The following is an 18401-nucleotide window of genomic DNA, read 5'->3' as shown; positions in this document are numbered from 1 at the left end:
CAGACTGAGCTACAGGTGCCCCAAAATACAATGAAGTATCCTCTCACCAGGATCCAAATGTCACGGTTCATCTCTTAAGAAGATCATCATCCTAAGGTAAGAGTGGGAAACCCACAATTGATGTTGGACTGTAATTCACATGCTATACGATGCCGTGGTTTTGTGGTCCTGAACAATGTGTATCCCCTCTAAGAACACTGTTATTGTACTTGGAAAGCATCTTCTGACCTGTTTACAAGTCTTCCAAATGAGAACTTTCAGTGGGTGTTGGCTCATCTTTTTAAAAAAGTAGTAAATGCAGTCAAAGCAGCACCTATTCCATTTGGGTTCACAAGGTTTTGAGAAGTACCCCCTTTCAATTATGTAGACCATAAAAGACAATTATCAAAATAAACTGATCTTTCAAGAAGAACCTCAGAAAACATTAAACCATTTAAAAATTTTTTCTCGGGGTGCCTGGGTGGCTACATCAGTGTCAGTTGAGCATCCGACTCTTGATTTTGGCTCAGGTCATGATCCCAGGGTCGTGGGATCAAGCCCCGCATCGGGCTCTGTGCTAAGCATGTAGCCTGCTTAAGATTCTCCCTCTCTCTCTCTCTCTCTCTCTCTGTACCCCTCCCAGCTTACACTCTGTAAAAAAAAAAAAAAAAAATTACTTTGCTTTTTTAGAGCAAAAAGGTATTTTGTACTGCTAAATAAAATATTTCAAAACATTTATTTTGTTATTAACTCACCATACATTTCTAAAATTTTTTTAATGTTTATTTATTATATTAGAGAGACAGAGAGACAGAGCATGAGTCGGGAAGGGGCAAAGAGAGAGAGGGAGATACAGAATCTGAAGCAGGCTCCAGGCTCCGAGCTGTCAGCACAGAGCCCAACACGGGGCTCAAACCCACAAACTGGGAGATCGTGACCTGAGCTGAAGTCAGACGCTTAACCGACTGAGCCACCCAGGCACCCCATGCCATACATTTCTAAAGTGTGTAATAAAACAAGTGATAAATGTTTACATAATTTTTTAACTGATAAATGTGCCCTAACTTTTGGAGTCTTAGGACCCTAAGCTTCTGTTTTAGTTACTAGTGCTATGTAACAAACCACCCCAACTTGGTGTAAACATTTTATCGTGTCCATGGATTCTATGGGGCAGGAATTTGGAAAAGGCTGAGAAAAGATGAGGCCTGGGGCCTCAGCTGGAAGATTCAAAAGATGGGTGTTACAATCATCTGATTCACATCTGAAGCACATCTGGTGGTTGATACCGGATGTAGGCTGGGACTTCAGCTAGGCAGGACACCTAAAACATGGCCTTTCCATGTGGCTGCTTGGGGGCTGTCTCACAGCATGGTAATTGGGTTCCAAGAGCAAACATGTCAAGAAACAGGAGGTTGGGAGCTGCTAGTTAATTTTGGGTTCAGAAACTGGCACAGCATCATTTCCACTATATTCTATTAACCAAGCAATCACAGAGCTCATATTCCAGGAGAGAGGACCTAGACCCACCCTCTCAATAAAGAGTGTCAAAGAATTTGGGGAGCAGGATATAAAACTCACATGTATTCTGAGGTTGGGGCTCAACTGCCCACGCTGGGCTATCTGGATGTGTACAGATCTCTACATCTGCAGAACTGCCAAGTCTTTTGATCTTGTGAAGTAGCCTTAGCGTGGCTGGTGTTTAAATAACTTGGGAATCTTTCCCCTCCTGGATTCTTAGTGACCTCCATGTCTTCACATTGGTTTTCCTACTCTGTTCCCAGATCCCATAGGAAAGGCTCCTCTCCCTGGAGCTGTTCCCCCTGAATACAGGTTAAACATCTCTGAATGGGTCAGCTGCCCTGCCTGGCACTGGCAGCTGCCTTTCCAAACAGAGACTCCTGAACCCAATTTCTAGCTTCTATCTGGGAGAGAAGGTGCTGGAGAAGGGAGGAGAAGGTAGACTTAGTCAAAGAAGAAAATGACAAGAGTCTCTTCACGTATTTGGGTGCTTGTCAGGGGGAAAGAGAGAACAGAGGTGCTGTGCTCTTCCAAGAAGCAGAACAAGAACACAAAAGTTAGAATTTCAAGGAAGCAGGTGTCCAGAGGCGGCCTAAGTGAGAACTGACGGTGGCAATGAGAGAGGAAACAGATCAGAGATATTTTGCAGAATGACTTGAGAGGATTTGGCTAAGAACTGGCTGGGGAAGGCAAGGATAAAGGAGAAGACAGTGTCCAAATCTTGGATTTGGGGGTTGGACATTTAGAAAAACTTCTAAATTTCTTCCTAACTCAGAAACTGAGAGTCTACACAATTTCAAATTATAACAGGTGTCTCTGGGATGAAGTCATGAAACTCCCCCTGCAAAGAATCCTTGGCTGAAGGCTGCCAAGGTGTATGGCCTGTTCTCAGTGCAGTGAGATAGGTCACCCTCTGGCAATCAGGATTCTGCCCTCTCTCCTCAGTCTGAATAGTCCTCACTACATAAACCCCTGAAAGGCAGCCAGTGCCTTCCTAGCTCCTCTGCCCTACCACGTCTCCCAGTTACAAAGCATTACATCCTTGAGAGCCAGTACACAAAGGCACCTGGGGGCGCGTGCAGGGCTGGTGTCTGTCTGTACACTGGGCCATAGGGCGAAGGAGAGCCGCTTGAGACACTAGCAAAGAACCTGACTTCCATCAGTTTAACAATCTGAAGCCACACCCTGGGAACCAGCTGATTCAAACAAGTTTATTGAGCTAATCACAAGGATACAAAAGAGGCTGGGAAAGATGCTCCAAAAATACAGGAAACTATTGGGCTCTTTCCACTCAACACGAGGAGGCAGTGCCTCTCCAATACTGAGGTGAAGCCCCCACCCACTCCAAACGTGACAGGAAAAAGGCACTCTTCTCAATACAGAGGGACAGAGCCAGGGAGCAGTAAGAAGGACTGGGGGCTTAAGGCTTCTCCATCCCAACATCATTAGAGAAAGGTCAGGTTAGAAAGGCACAGCCCACCTCTCCTTCCCCTCAGAGACCAGAGTGGAGCCTGGGAGTAGTGCTTCCTTCTGCTCTGTTCTCCTGTTTGCCTTTTCCAAGTTGAGATGGGGAGTGGAGACGGGGAGGGGCACAGAGTCATGTCAGAGATCCTGTAACGGGAAAGATGAAAGGAAAACACAGAGGCAGAACAGCCCAAAGGGCAAGGAGATGACTGCAAGGTCCTCCACATGACAGTTTACTTCTCCTCCTGCCCTCCCCCCACAGCTACTCCTAAGGTTCCAGAAGCAGCAGAGAGGCCAGGCCTTGGGCTACTGCCTCTATTTCCACCTACTGCATAGCACACAGGTTACCTGCCAGCACCTCCCAAGGACACAAAGTCCTCTTAACCTGTTGTCCACAGTATTTTTGGGGACACTCACCTCAAGGTTCATCTCTGTGGAATCTAAGAGATCCAGCCCGTGCTCACTAGAGGAAGAGTGCTAGAGAGAGCAGGTGACAGTCAGACTGGCCCTTCTCACCCCTGTCACATGGGCAAACAATAACCAAGGTCCCTTTCCCAGGTGGGTGCCTGCAGCAGCCAGGGAGGGGAGACTAGCAAAGGGATGGTGGGCAGAAAGTTCAGACCTAGAAAGTTCCCAGAGTCCCAGGCCTCTCCTGGCTGCCAATTGAGTTCCTTAAATTCGTTCAGTTTAGAACCAGAGAATGGCATTTTTTCTGAGGGGACTTTAGGAAAGACTATGTTAATAGAGGCCTTGTTTTCTAGTCTCTGTTGAAGAAGTCATTGTCTGTTTTTTTCCTTCTGAGCACAAAACCTCCATTCCCTTGCACTATTCCTCCCTTTCTCCCTCTGCAAAGAGCAGAGAAGGGAGGAGAATATCAGCAGCAGACACGTAACCCTTTTCAGTTTGTAAGGTGCTTCACTTTGTGGTTTGAGGGAAAACTCCATTTGAAAGATGAAGAGGCTGAGGGGTTAAGAGGAGCTAACTTGACAGAGTGGTGGTGCAGGGGACCCACATCACCTCACAGCTCCCATGTGCTCCTGCTGGCCTGGCGGCCGGGTAGGAAAGGGAGTGAGGGGAGAACTGGGGAAAGTGAGCCGCCTTCCTTCTCCAGCTCTGGCACTGCTTTCAACCCTTAGACTCAGAGGAAAAATACTTATTTGGACATTGGGAGGGGGAGTGTTATCCAAGCCCTTTTTGGGATTTTGAATTTGTTTTCCCTCCCCTCCTTAATAAAAGTCCAGGAAAAGTACAAAGCACCTTACGGGTCTCCCTTCTTTATTCTGTGATTCTTAGAGGACTTTCAAAAAGCCCTCTGGTTGTAGCAGGAAAAGGGAATGTTGGGTCCACTCACCTTGTCTGTATCTTGCCATTCTTCACTTAACTCACTCTGGATCTCTTCTTCATCCTCTTCCATAAGGCTGAGTCTGAGGGCAGTGGCAAAGAGTAGAGGCTTTCACACTGCTATTTAAGGACCCCTGAGAGTATCTGGGAGGCACCCAGGAGAGTGGGATGGGCAGATGTGGAGCGAGCTCCAGGCTCCCACTGCTGCTTCAAACAGAGCAGCTGACTTCTATCAGTTCTATGAGCTAAGGACACACGTACCCCTGGAAGGAAGTGGTCTGTGATGTAAACTAGCCCAAAAAGTATGGGCACAGAAACACCAGGTTAGGGGAGAAACCCTCACAGCAGGTGCCTAATGTGAAGTGAGGATGAAAAGCAAGGAGCAGCTCACCTGGTCAGCCGGTTGCCCAGACCAGGACTGGAACGGTTGAGTAGAGTCCGGAAATGCTGTGGACTCGACAATCTTGACCGCTGGTTGCCTGAAAGGGGCTGGCTGCTGGTAATAAAGCAGGATCAGTGATGGGGATAAAAGTAAAAGGTAACAAGGGTAAGGTGGGCAATGTTACAGGGGAGAAAAGCTCATAGGGAGAAAGAAAATCTAAAGCTAAGAAAATGGTAAAAGCCTGGAGAAGAACCCTAGAATGATGATGGAGTGCCACAGGATGGAACAAGAGAACAGAAATGGCAGGAGGAAGATGGCAAACACCAAGATCGGACACCCGACTGCTCTCCTCAGCCCTTACCTTTGGACAAGCTCCGGTTCTGGGCTGCCTTCTTCCATCTCTTCTAACCCCCCCAGAGGCTGCCTCCTCTTGATGGCTGTAGAGGTGAGGGTGGGTGTGGGTGGGATGCTGTTCAGCTGGAGGCTTTCCTCCTGGGATGAAGAGATATCCTCTCTCTGCTGCCTGGAGGGGCCTGCAAGGCAACAGAGGCACATATTCACTGCAGACCAGGTACTGCCACAGGCCATCTTCTACATTTTCAAGACCTGACCAGATTTTGGTTCAGGAAAGTTAAGAAAGAAGAGAATGGAAAACTTATATGGCCTCATTAGGTTATGACTAAAAATTAAGCATAACCCTACATACTAAAAAGTAAAGGCTTACACAACAGTATCTAGGACTTGTTCAAGGAAAACGACACAGCTCAGAAAATAGAAAAAAAATAGACATATATGTGATATGTGATAGACATATATCAATCACAGATAAACAGTAACATGAACACGAATGTGAGAGAGAATAAGATTCCTTAAGATTGCAAGGTCTCAATCAATGAAGATGTGTGAGGTCCTGTTCATTCATTCAAGATTTTTTTTTAAACTTATTTATTCACTTACTCATTCACTTACTCAATCACTTCATTCATTCATTCATTCATTCATTCATTCATTCATTCATTCATTGTAGGTACACCCAGCATGGAGCCCATTGTGGGGCCTGAACTCACAACCATGAGATCAAGACCTGAGCTGAAATCAAGGGTCAGACACTAAACCTACAGAGCCACCCAGGCACCCCTCAACATTTGTATGAAAAAAAAAAAAAAAAAAAAAAAAAAAAAAAAAACAACAACCTTAAAATGGTAACAGAGTTCCTGAGCTCTGAAGCTGCTAGGGTGGAAGCAGGAGGGCTGGCAAGAAAAGACAAATGGGAGACTGGATTTTCTAAAGGCCAGGAAAACAGGAGGTGGCTGCATTGTCAGCATGCTTCTGACATGAAGAAATGGAGGACCTCGGGCTCACAATGTTAAAGTCTCTTCTGCAGAGACCTGAGAAAGGTAGAGGACCAGAAAGAATCCAAGGTTATCTCAGAAAACCCAGGCGATAGTACTTTCAAAGGGATATTAATACTCGTCCACTGTAAATGTTCACAGCCCCAAGTTTCCAGAACTGGAAAGTGAGCTGCTACTGATCTAAGCAGAGAACTAGAGAAAGCCAGTAAGAGCCACACACATGATTTTGTGCCCTTGGGGAGGACCAGACGGGCCCCTCCTCAACTCCCCAACCTAGTCACAGTGTGATGCCCGAGGGCTCAGCCTTTCAGCATCTCCTGCCCACCATCTTCACTGGCTTCCTTAGCCTCGCAAGTTTACATTTCAAATACCAACTCCCAGATGTATCTCAAGCTTTTGCCTCTACCCTTAACTCCAGACTCCTATCTCCAGCTGTCTGTTTTACACTTCCACCTGTAGCAACATGGCTAATACTCAAGCCCTAATCTACTCATTCACTACCTTCCCCATTTCTGTTGGTATCAACTCCATCCTACCTAGTTGTTAGACCAAAATCTTTTTTTTTTTTTTTTTTAGGCCAAATTTACCCTCAATTCCCATCTTACATCCCACAGCCAGTTTGTCAGGAAATCCTATGGGTGATACCTTAGAAATATATCCAGGATCTGTCCACTTCTCACCACTTCCATCCCTTCCCCCAGTCTACCCACTCAACAGCCTCCTTACTGGTTCCTTTGCTTCTACCCTTGCCCCTCTACAGTCCATTCTCACACAGCAGCCAGAGGGATCCTTTAAAAACAAGGCAGCTCCTGTCACTCTCCGGTTCAAATGCTGTAATGTTTTCCCATTTCACTGTTGAGTAAAAGCCAGAGTCTTTACTCTGCCTCATATGCTCTGGGTTCCTCCAATCTCTTTGGTCTTATACCCTACATACTCTCCATTCGGCCATCTGGCCTTCTTGGCTCTTCCCAGAACATGACAGGCATATGCCATCATGGCCCTGTGCACTGGCGCCCCTTCTTGTATGCTCTTCTACAGACACTGTGCACCCCCTCCTTCCTCGCAGTCCTGGCCCAACACTCACAAGCTCTGCCAGCCTTCCCCCAGCAATAAGAGAAGAGACTGTGATTCCCACCTCACCAAGGCTTCCTTGTCCTCTTCCCTGCTTTTCCACTACAGGACACACACACTCTAAAGAAAAGAGACTTGTCTTTTTTGTTCACTGCTATATTCCCAGCACATAGTGCTCAGTAAATATCTGTTGAGTGGACAATGGAACCAGTCTTTTCCGTTTTCTCCTATCTTTACAAACCCTCTGTTTTAGGCAAACCAGCCTAAACATCTGCATACTCAGCTAATACATACCTTCCTATGTTTTGTTTGTGCTACTCTGGTAGCTCATGATACTCGTTCTTCCTCTGTTTAGCTTACATCAATCTTGTCCATTTTTCAAGCTCCAGCTTAAACTCCATCTTCCTGGTGAAGCCTTCCTAGGCTTTAGATCAACTAAACTCAAAGTGATACCTTCTTTCCTGGAATTCTAAAGCATTCAATCTGTCAATTTTTTAAAAAATTTTTAATGTTTATTTATTTTGAGAAAGAGAGAGAGACAGCAAGCTGGGGAGGGGCAGAGAGAGAGGGAGAGAGAAATCCCAAGCAGGCTCCATGCTGTCAGTGCACAGCCCAATGCAGGGCTTGATCTTATGAACTGTGAGATCATGATCTAACCCAAAGCTAAGAGTCAGACCTCTAACCAACTGAGCCACCCAGGAGCCCCTCCATCTGTCAATTCTCAAAACCCTCAGGAAGTTATCATTTACTGGTGATGGTTCATAATTTAGATTTTCTATAAATGTATTTTCTCTATTAGATGGTAAGCTGCTTGAGGATCCTTCACAGCCTCTAAAACACCTAGCACAGTGTCCTGCACACGATAGGTCCTTAACAGATATTAGTTAAATGATTCAAACAGAGTTTCCCAGTGGTATAAAAAATACTTTTAAGTAGTATACCTAGAGACATTTTAAAGAGTTACATTCTACCTCACACCGTATACAAAAATTAACTCAAATGGATGGCAGAAAGAACTAAGACTAGAAAACTTTTAGAAGAAAACCATCTTCTAAAAAATCTTCATGATCTTGGATTAGACAATGATTTCTCAAGCTATGACACCAAAGCACAAACAACAAAAGAAAAACCAAATAATCTGGATTTCATCAAAATTAGGAACTTTTGTGTTTCAAAGGACACACAACAGATAATGGATAAAGAATATACAGTAGACATACACAATGAAATATCACTCAGCCCTCATTTAAGGGCTTTGTGGACAATGGATGGGCCTAGACAGTATCATGCCAAGAAATATCAGACAAATATGATATGATTTTACTCATATGTGAAATCTAAAAAACAAAACAAATGAACTAAAAAAGTGGAAACAGACCCATAAATACAGAGAACTGGTGGTTGGCAGAGGGGTGGGAGGATGGGCAGAATGGATGAAGGCGAGTGAGGCATAGGCTTTCCAGTCATGAAATGAGTAAGTCACGGGATGAAAGGTGCAACACAGGGAACACAGTCAGTGGTATGGTGACAGATGGCAGCTATACTTAGGGGGAGCACAATATAACCTATCAAGTTATACAGAGTTATAGAATCAGCTACATTGTACACCTGAAACTAATGTAATGTATGTCAACTACACTTCAATTAAAAAAAAAAAATGAAAACCACTCAGATGGCAATCAACCAGTACAGGGATAAATAAAATGTGGCACAGCCATATGATAGAATATTATTTGGCCATAAAAAGGTATGAGGTACTGATATATGCTAAAACATGGATGAACCTTAAAAACATTATGCTAAGTGAATAAAGGCAGTCACATAAGGCCACATATGGTATGATTTCACTTATATGAATGTCTAGAGTAGGCAGACCCAAAGACAGAAAGTAGATAAGTGATACTGCCTGGGGGGTGGGGTGGGGTGAGGAGAACCAAGATTTTCAGTTGTTCACTAGAAAACACATACGTGTGAACACATCAAGCTTGTGATTTCTAGGATATTTTTCACCTAAAATGAAATTATATTTAAAAAGAAAATTAAAGAAGGGCACCTGGGTGGCTCAGTCAGCTAAGCATCCGACTTCAGCTCAGGTTATGATCTCGAGGTTTGTGAGTTCAAGCCCCGCATTGAGCTCTCCGCTGACAATTGGCCTCTCTCTCTGCCCCTCCCACGCTTCACATGTGTGTGTGTGCACACTCTCACAAAAATAATAAATAAGAATTAAAAAAAAGAAGATTAAAGCAAAAGCATTAGATTAGAAGACAAGTAATGATCTGAGAGTAAAAAAAATCATAAAGATTGTGTGAAAATCTTTAACATTTAGAAAATAATAGAATACTAGATGCAAGGATGGGCCCCCTAAATGTACAGATTTCTTATTTTCATCTTTGGTCTTATCATCAGTCGCTATTTGCTTTTTCACAGAGGCTTGCTATTTTTAGCTGCCTAGATAAACTCTGAAGAAAATGAGTACCCCTTACTGACAGCAGATGCTCAGTGAAATGTTTTTTATTTGACTAAAGACAAAAGTGTGAAGAAGGCAAAAGACCCTACATCTAGGTATTGGCTATGGAGGAAGGAAGTAGTGCTCACTACCCTGATATCCACACACACTTACCTTCAGTGCGCCTCTTCTTAGAGCGGGGATAGCCCTGAGGGTTGGCCTCCACTGTGTTCTCTACAGGGCTGAGGGAGTGGCAGTAGGTGGTGACTGGACCCCAGGGACAATCAGGTGCCTGGGAGACACGCTGCAGACACTTTTCCAGGTAGGACAGTCTAAGGAAGGGGTGAGATCAAGAGGCTGACTTGTCTGCTAGGCCCTCACTACTACCTAATCCTCATCTTTATCCATTACCCACTAACTTACAGCAGCTGCTTGTCCTGATGGAAGAGTCGGGGGGAAAACTCGGCAAGGAGCTCCAGGAATGCTAGGTTTGGGGGCTGACCGGAGGAACCAGTTGGAGGAGACTCAGACAAGGAGAATTTGATGCCTTCCCTTGGTTGAACAGAATTATTTTAGGAAGATGGCCCCTCCTCACTTTCCTCCTGGGGAAGCATCCTGTCAAGTGCACCCTTCCCCTGTTCCCAGTCTGTCTCCCAGAGAATACCCACCAGCCAACCTGACTGCTGCTCCTCAACATGCTTATCCCTCCAAGACCACACTCCCACTCTCCCTGCACACAGCCTATGGCTCACCCCTCTTCAATCAAGTACCCTTTTAACCAGTACTTTACTTGTGTAGCGTGACCACAAGGTCACGGTTCTGCAGCTGCTGGGGCCCAAAGCTCAAGGCAAACCTTCGGGCCAGGTCCCTCATCTCACTGAAGGCAGGAAGCTCATTCAGGCCCTGGGGCCCCTGTTCTTGCAGCAGTTCTGTGTACAACTGTGTCCAGGAGACATGGTACATTTGGGAAATGAAGGAACAAAGTGGAAATAGAGAAGTACACCATTCCTTTCTCCGCGCAGAAATTCTAAAGGACTTGGGATGCCACCTGCTACCTGTACTCTTTCTTTCCTCCCAGGACACTGTTCCTATTCCTGAACCCCTACAGAAAGAAACTTCACCCTTGCTCTGTAACAATAAAAATGTCCCTAGTAACTGAAGAGACTGACAGAGAACAGGGCAGAAAAAAATTAGGTATTTCCTATCACTTTATTGTTGGGGCTTCTATGTCCTGATAGTTCAATTTCTATGAAGTTGGGGAAACTGCCCATCACCTAATAGTTTCTACAGACCTACTAGTTATGAAGAAGACAGTCAAGTAAAGTTAAGAGTCAAAATAAACTAGAAAGTTCCTTAAGGATCTCACATTCTAAATGGCTGAGGGTGAGCAGAGAGTTTGTGGGCTACAGGGAAGGCATATCACAGGTCAGAGGTATTCCAGGCAGAAGGGAGTACCTGCTTGAGACTCAGCAGCAGGATTCGGGAACAATGACTTCGGTCAATCTGCCTTGCTCTAGTTAATGTTTCCTTGATAATGTCACCATAGTCACCGTAGAACTGAGGGACAGGAAATGAAGAAGATATCGTTTGGCCACAGGGCAAGACCGGTTCTGTTGTTTCTTCCTTTACATTTCTCATCATGTCTCCTTCCTAAAGTGAGTTAAGTCAGGAAACATGAATCTAAGTATAAAACAACTCAGACTAGACCAATAGGTCAAAGCCCGAAGACCTCAGAGTTTAGGCAAATAAATATGGGAAGAAATTCTGCTCAGAGCCCATTTCTTGGGGAAGAAGTGCTCACAGTAAACAGAAATCAATACAATGGTGAGTTGAGGAAACTGAGGTACACATCTTCTTTTTTTTTTTTTTTTTTTTTTCTTCTTATATTACCCCAGTTTACAGAGACTGGGTTCACAGAAAAAAAAAAAAAAAAAGATTCTGGACAGGATGAATAAGCTTACTTTCTCTCCAATGAATTTCCTAACAGCTTTTTTTCTGTAATTATTTACTACCAATTCCTCTTTGTCCCCTTATTCTAAACTCCTGTTGCCTTTTTCCTCCTGCTTTTCTTCAAGCCTGGTACTGTCATCCTCGCCACGTTCTTTCCTGCAGTGTTCCAGCATCTGAAGTCGTGGCTGTGCTCACTCAGCCTGATGCCTCACTGTACCTTGTTGTAGTGTTTGAAAACATCTGAGGCTGCATCCATCTCCAGCACCCCATAAAGCAGCAGCTTGCAGAACCCAGCCAGGAGGCGGCGCCGCTGGTGCAGCTGCTCTATCTGTAAATGATCCTCCTGGGAATGACCTGGCTCACATCAAAAGCAGAATGGAAAGATCAGAACCACAGATCTAGGCCTCCTGCCCTTATATGCCTGAGGCAGGCCCAAGCCCCAGACCCTTCCTGAGCCCCAGGTATAGAGTCCTTGTACCACTGCCCAGTTCTCCAGACTGGATGAAGACATGGTCCATGAGGAAGCTGGCTAGTTCAGACTGGAGCGTGGCTTCAGGAAAAAAGACAAGGGGTCTAAGAAAATCGCGACCCCCTACAATCATCTGAGGGCTGAAGATGAGAAGTAGATCACTTAATAAGACAAAAGCCTGTTGGGGGAGGGGGGGAGAAAAAAGAATGCTTAAAGAGGACAGGATATTCACAAGACAGAAATTACACAGCTAATTTCTCCTTAGAACAAGGCTTCTCAGACCATGAGAAGTGACATGCCTCCTTGGTCCCACTTGAGGAAATGCTAACCTGCTCCTGGATCTCAGAAGCCACATCTGAGAGGCAGCTCTGGCAGAGTTCGCAGAATGCCACCATCCTGTCCTTCAAACTCAACAGCTGCTTCTGTGGAGACAGTGGCTTGAGGAGGAGGAATGGAGACACAGGCTCCTCCATTCCCACTCTCCCTACTCAGACCCATATTCACCTGGGAAGCACCTGATCCAGAAAGGTGGGTTAGTGTCCAGAGAATGGAAAAATAGACAAGAGTCAAGGCTGGCAGCATCACCTGTAACAACCAAATGTTACAAAAATGGGGGAGTCAGGAGTGAAGGGCAGAAAGAGAAAGAGGGAGGAAGAGAGAAAGGAAAAGACAGACAAGCAACACACACAAAGGAGTGAAGAGAGAAAATGAGATTAGAAGAGACCTGATTCCTTCTCTGGGGGGAAAAGATCTGATTCTGGACAATCTTCAGAGCATTCTGTCTTGGACAGGAATGCCACCTCTTCTTTATTTATCTGATGTCTCCCAGAATCCCTCAACATTATCCTTGACTCCCCGGGAACCAGAGAGGATGGCTGTTTTCAGGCACTGGAAAGTACAGTTCACCTTCTAGAGTGGAACTGAAGGAAAGATATGCACATGCTCTTCCTCTCGTGTCTCCTCTGCACCCCTGGGACCGGAACTGCCCAGGATAGTTGGCCACCTGGGACACAGGGCCCTTAAAAACTCCCCTCTGCCTCCACATCTCCGACTCATCTACTTGCCTGGTGAGGAACTTCTCCTGTGTCCACAGCCTTCCGGAGGAGTCGGAAGCATGGCTCATAGAGCTCCCAGCGAGTCAGGTCGTGAGCACTTTGGGGAAGAGATGGAAACATGATGCAGGAACAGAATGAGAGGAATCACCACCACAGACACCAGTAGAAATAGGAAGAGGGAATGGGAGGTGAGCTGCTCACTTGTAGAAGGCAGACAGGCGCTTCAGAGTGGCCGCCAGGCTGTACACCTCATCCTCATCTAGGAAGGACGACTGAGGGAGAGAAAAGGTCTACAACAGGATTTTCCCAAGAACGCATAGATCCACATTCCCCATCTAGCGGCCCCTTGGACCCAAGTTTGGGGCTTCCCATATTTCAGCCCCAGTTCCCACCTGCAGCAGCTCTTCAAGTTCTTGCTGGAAGCGGTCGCTCAGCAGATCCACCAGCTGGCTGCGGGCAAAGTCTACCCGGCCGAAGAACGTGAACTCAGGATTACAGAGCAGATAGAGGGCATGAGCACCTGCCTCAAGCACCGTGGGTTCCGCGTGCTTCACCACCACCTCCTGGAGCTGCTGCAAGAAGAGCTCCAGGTGCTGACAGAAAAAGAGATGGGAGAACACAGTGCTCTGGGCAAGGAAAAGAGGGGGCAAGTCTTCTGGAGGGGAGTGGGGTTGGGGGAGATGAGAAGTACAATTGAAAGCATTAACTTTCAAGGGGAAGATGCCTATGGAAGGGAAGGCTTATTGATTTTTCTGGAGCCTGGGTTCTTGAGAACCAGATACTGGCAGTAGAACCTTTGGTCCTACCAAGAAAGCAGCAAGGTGTAGGAACTTTACCTTCCTCTCTACTCACCTTCTCCAAGCGCCTTGTGCAATAGATGTTGAGGTCAAAATAGTTAAGAAGCTGGAGCAAGGGAGCAACCTTCTCCGCATCAGCTGAGAACTGCAGGGGTTGAGAGGGAGACCTAATTACTAGCTAATGTATGCTAAGTCTTACTCCCAGTCCTCACTGGGGGCCATTTCCTTTCACCTCTCATTCCCAGGTACTGAATGGTAGGGCAGCTCTACCTTGGCCAGGAGCTGGGGTAGCAGGGGGATGAGGTGCTCTGTCAGCTTCACCTTGTCATCGGCTTGGATCTTACGTTCTTTCGGGGTTAAGCCCTGGAATTAGTCATTTGGGGGTATAGGGAAAGATATGGAAAAACACTAGGTCCATAGGGAGTGCGTGTGTATCCCTCCTCCCCACAATCTCATCTGCCCAGGAAGGAAAAGATAATTCATTTGGCACCTCCTTCAGATTTATTTTTCTAGAAACGGAATTCTTTGAGGGGCAGAGAAGAGGCACCCTAACCCAAGGCTTGAGGGTAAAGATAGACCATACCTGTCTGGACTTTTATTGCTAACCAAGCCACCCACCTTCACACCATACCTTCCTCCCAGTGATCCGCCCCACAGGTGGGTGACCTTCAGAAGCTTGCCGAACACTGGACACCAAGATCTCAATCAATGTGCTCTCCTGCACATCGTCCAAGTCTGGGTTGGCAGGAGGATGAAAACCAGAATAACAAATTAGCCACCCTCCATCTCCCAAGTCACCCCAACTCCCCCACTGCCCAGGACACCTATGCCTCATGGGGGAAATGTCCCCTCCTCCAGCTACCATGTGGCACGCACTCTGGTCCTTCTCCAGCAACAGGCTTGTCAGACTCTCCCAGTCCTTCAGCTGAGACCCTGCACAGTCCCACAGGCTGTCTACTAAATAAGCAGCATGGTTATGGAGCTGTGGAAGAAGGTACATGTTAAGTTACTGAAGCTATGTTAGAAAATTCTGGGAAGTGGCTACTGACAAACCATGTCTCTCCTTCCTGTAGTGCCAGTCCCATCCTTTTCTACTCACAGGTCTTTATGCACAACAGCCAAATAGTTCCTTCCCATACGTCACCTCACTTTCCACAAAGAAGGACAGCAGAAGGTGGAAGAAAGTTCTCTGGGCACGTGGACTTCTGCGTCGCTCTCTCCCACTGACCATTTTAGACTCACACTCAGGGTAGAAGAGCCTGGTAGAACAAACACAGGGAAAGGGCACACCTGGGAGCAAATGAGGAGTGGAATAATCTCCATGAAAGAAAGAAAGAGTCCAAGGAGACGTGTGAGGAAAAGAGGTGCAGAGCCAAGGAAAGCCTCAAGGAGTTAAGAGAGGGAAAGCAACAAAAGAGAGACTTTAACAGGTATGCGGGGTGGTCCTTGGGAAGAGCAGCAGCAGACGCAGGAGAAAAAACAACACAGGAGGGTGTTAAAGGAACAAATGAGAGGACCCTACTCACTTCCAGTAGAGAAACTCCCCTGCAGCAGAGGCCAGGGCTCGGTTAGAGGCATATATAACTGGGTAGATGCCCTCACAGTCTGCATCTGTCAGCACCCCTTCCATGTTCCTGCCAAGAGAAAAGGAGAAAAAGCAGGTGGATATGAAGGATGTCCCCTAGCACAACTAGGGCTAGAAACACAAAGAGGCAAATAAGGATTTGGAACGATCCGAAAGAAGAACAACAACAAAAATCAATGAGGATTAGCTGACAAAGAACTTTTATTATTATTTTTATTATTATTTTTTAATATTTAATTTTTTAACACTTATTTATTACTGAGAGACACAGAGAGACAGATCATGAGCAGGGGAGGGGCTGAGAGACGGGGAGACACAGAATCCAAAGCAGGCTCCAGGCTCCGAGCTGTAGGATGCAGGGCTCGAACTCACAAACCGTGAAATCATGACCTGAGCCGAAGTCGGACGCTTAACCGACAGAGCCACCCAGGCGCCCAAGAACTTTTAAATGAAGAGTGGAAAACAGAAGAGTATGGAGAGTTAGAGAAGATAAGAAACATCCCCCCTGGAGATCCTGCAACTCAGGAATGACCTCTGTCTTTCAACCTGTTACAGAAAGAAGAGTCAACCTATGACAAGCGGAGGGACAGAACTCTGGAAGGGCCTGCCTAATGCTGGAAAGGTAGAAGTCTGAGATGCGTGCCTCCCCATTCCCCAGGACTCACTTAAGGATGAGTATTAGTAACTTGACAGCTTCCACCGCCACATCATACTCTCGGTCCATGACCATGGAAACCATCCGGTCCTATAAGGAGAGAGAATGTTGCTCAGTACTTCATTGTATCCATCCCAAAACATTATGCTCTCTTAGAATTTGAGAGATTCCTAAAAAGAATGAGTAGGCAGAGGCTGGGATAGCTGTAGACACATAAGAGCAATAGGAATGGAAAGATGAGGTGGGGGAAACAGGAACCAAAGAAAGAACCAAGCACAGGAATACTGTCCCAATTTTACCTTAAAGCGGCTGGTAAAGAGCTCCAGGCGGGCAGTCAAATCTCGGCTTCCATACAGCCCTTTTAGAGCCTTGAGACACTTCAGACGGACTTCTCGATGCTATTGAGGAAAATGGAATATGACTAACTATTCCTCTACTCAACCCCCACTGGGCTTCCATGCCCCTCCGATTACTCTTTCTGGGCTTTGGTGTCCTCTATGCTGAGGACTTTGGGGTGACTCAGAGACAACAGACAGCTGTCTTCTTATATAAAAAAATGAAAAGATCACAGCAGAATTTAGCAATCATAGTGAAAAGGATCTTTGGGGCACCCGGGTGGCTGAGTTGGTTCAGTGTCCAACTCTTGATTTCAGCTAAGGTCATGATCTCATGGTTCATGGGATCGAGACCTGCGTTGGGCTGTGCACTGGCACTGTGGAGCCTGCTTGGGATTCTCTTTCTCTCCTCCCTCTCTGCCCCTCCCCCGCTCACACCCTCTGTCTCTCTCTCAAAAATACATAAACATTAAAAAAAAGAAAAGGATCTTTTGGCTACAACCCTAGCACCTGTATCACCAATCCATTAATAGTTTTCTTGCCTTTTTCTAGGGAAAGTTTTTCTCTACTCTGGTTTTAAGGTGTTCATCTCCTGGATATATCTTTCTCTCTTCTACCTCATCCTACCCTCCCCAATACTGCGGAGTTTTGAGGTTCACTGTCTTGACGGGCTGATCACTAGTGAAGCTCCTAAGCAGCAGGACCAGGAAAAGCTGTGGTGTCTTGAGACAGGGAAGATGGTGAGGGTAACAGAGGAAAAGAAGCTGACTCAACACTGACCTTATCATGCAAGGTCCAGCCAATATATTTCAAATAGCTGTCAGTGAGGAAAGATGTGCTGTAGCTTTGCATCCAAGACCCAATCTCTTCAATGCAGATAGCACGGATCTCAGGAAGGATGTCCCTAGGCACAGAGAGATAAACTGACCCCTATCACCGTCTTTCTCTAAATTCACTTTCCATCCACCCAGACATCTCCCTGCCATATAAGAATCTACTTTCTTGACTGAACAACATGCTCCAAGCCTTTCATTTCTCCCTCCCAATGTAAATATATAAACAATAAATATTTTCTAGGGGCACCTGGGTGGCATGCTTGGTTGAGCATCTGACTCTTGATTTTGGCTCAGATTATGATCTCATGGTTTGTGAGTTTGAGCACCATGATGGGCTCTGTGCTGACAGCACAGAGCCTGCTTGGGATTCTCTCTCTCAAATAAATATTTAAAAATAAAAAATTAACATTTTTTTGGTAATACTGCATAAAATAATTGAGCTTATTTTCCATGCCCCTTTTAAAACTGACTTTGGAAGTCAGTTTAACTGTTGGCCAAATTTCCACTTGAAGAAAATATTAAATCAGCTGAAAAGTTCTGGAAAGGCAGAGGTTGAAATCTAGGTAACAGTGAGAAAAAAATACGGATGCTATTTTTAACTTAATTCCACCAGTTCTTTTAAACAGTGTAAAACTCCCCTGCCTTTAGCCCAGTGAAACAGCAGGCTGCGCTAGGAAAAGGCCTGCCAAGTTGCAAATGCTCAGAAAAGCCCTGCCTTTTGTCTCTCTGCTGCGGTCTTCTCAGGTCTCCAGCTCCAGGAAGATGGGGAAGGGAAGATCTTAGGCAAAGTTGGAGCAGAATAATACTCAACAGTGCCTTATTCTCTTATTTTCTCTCCCAAAAGAGCTTACAAGAGCCCCTGGAGTTGGGGGTGAACTAAACCTTACTAATTTAAAACATCTGTTGTCAAAGTTTTTGCTCCAGCTGCATTTGCACTAGGACTAACCAAATTACCAGGGTTATAACGGAGGGACACCTTGCTACGTTTACAGATTCCATAACCAAGGACCAGCTGTTTCAACGAGAGGAGCACATTCACTCACCTGTACCGATGCACAAAGACCCCCCTGAAGAGCGCATTCATCATCCCCTCAATCTCCTCTTGATGTTCTTGGAGCTGGAAGACAGGGAGTAACAGGTCAATCTTTCTTGTGCCCCAAAAGTAT

The 18401-nt window shown here is 45.8% G+C and overlaps 1 protein-coding gene across 7 annotated transcripts in view; it reads right to left on the bottom strand.

Moving 5' to 3' along the window:
• STAG3 (stromal antigen 3) overlaps positions 1-18401 on the bottom strand; it is a 30666-nt gene continuing 12265 nt past the window's right edge. For 2 of the 7 annotated variants that reach the window (XM_045460584.1, XM_045460585.1), the window contains exons 10-35: positions 18279-18352; positions 17180-17303; positions 16364-16462; positions 16075-16154; positions 15351-15458; positions 14969-15083; positions 14701-14806; positions 14456-14559; positions 14095-14187; positions 13880-13969; positions 13420-13620; positions 13229-13299; positions 13037-13124; positions 12477-12557; positions 12302-12394; positions 11982-12150; positions 11721-11857; positions 11009-11110; positions 10344-10492; positions 9977-10105; positions 9728-9885; positions 5046-5217; positions 4694-4798; positions 4313-4385; positions 3379-3438; positions 2695-3108 (exon numbers count right to left, since the gene is read on the bottom strand). In XM_045460584.1, the coding sequence (XP_045316540.1) occupies positions 3100-3108; positions 3379-3438; positions 4313-4385; positions 4694-4798; positions 5046-5217; positions 9728-9885; positions 9977-10105; positions 10344-10492; positions 11009-11110; positions 11721-11857; positions 11982-12150; positions 12302-12394; positions 12477-12557; positions 13037-13124; positions 13229-13299; positions 13420-13620; positions 13880-13969; positions 14095-14187; positions 14456-14559; positions 14701-14806; positions 14969-15083; positions 15351-15458; positions 16075-16154; positions 16364-16462; positions 17180-17303; positions 18279-18352 (2790 nt within the window). In that variant the 3' untranslated portion in view covers positions 2695-3099. Of the gene's footprint in view, positions 92-2694; positions 3109-3378; positions 3439-4312; positions 4386-4693; positions 4799-5045; positions 5218-9727; positions 9886-9976; positions 10106-10343; positions 10493-11008; positions 11111-11720; positions 11858-11981; positions 12151-12301; positions 12395-12476; positions 12558-13036; positions 13125-13228; positions 13300-13419; positions 13621-13879; positions 13970-14094; positions 14188-14455; positions 14560-14700; positions 14807-14968; positions 15084-15350; positions 15459-16074; positions 16155-16363; positions 16463-17179; positions 17304-18278; positions 18353-18401 lie in introns of those variants that run through there. The other 5 variants (XR_006708125.1, XM_045460586.1, XM_045460588.1 and 2 more) reach the window with 5 other exon arrangements.

Source organism: Leopardus geoffroyi, chromosome E3, assembly GCF_018350155.1.
Source record: "Leopardus geoffroyi isolate Oge1 chromosome E3, O.geoffroyi_Oge1_pat1.0, whole genome shotgun sequence".
NCBI classification, from domain to species: domain Eukaryota; kingdom Metazoa; phylum Chordata; class Mammalia; order Carnivora; family Felidae; genus Leopardus; species Leopardus geoffroyi.
The sequence above is the reverse complement of the archived record's forward strand: the minus strand, read 5'-3'. Positions and strand labels throughout refer to the sequence as shown.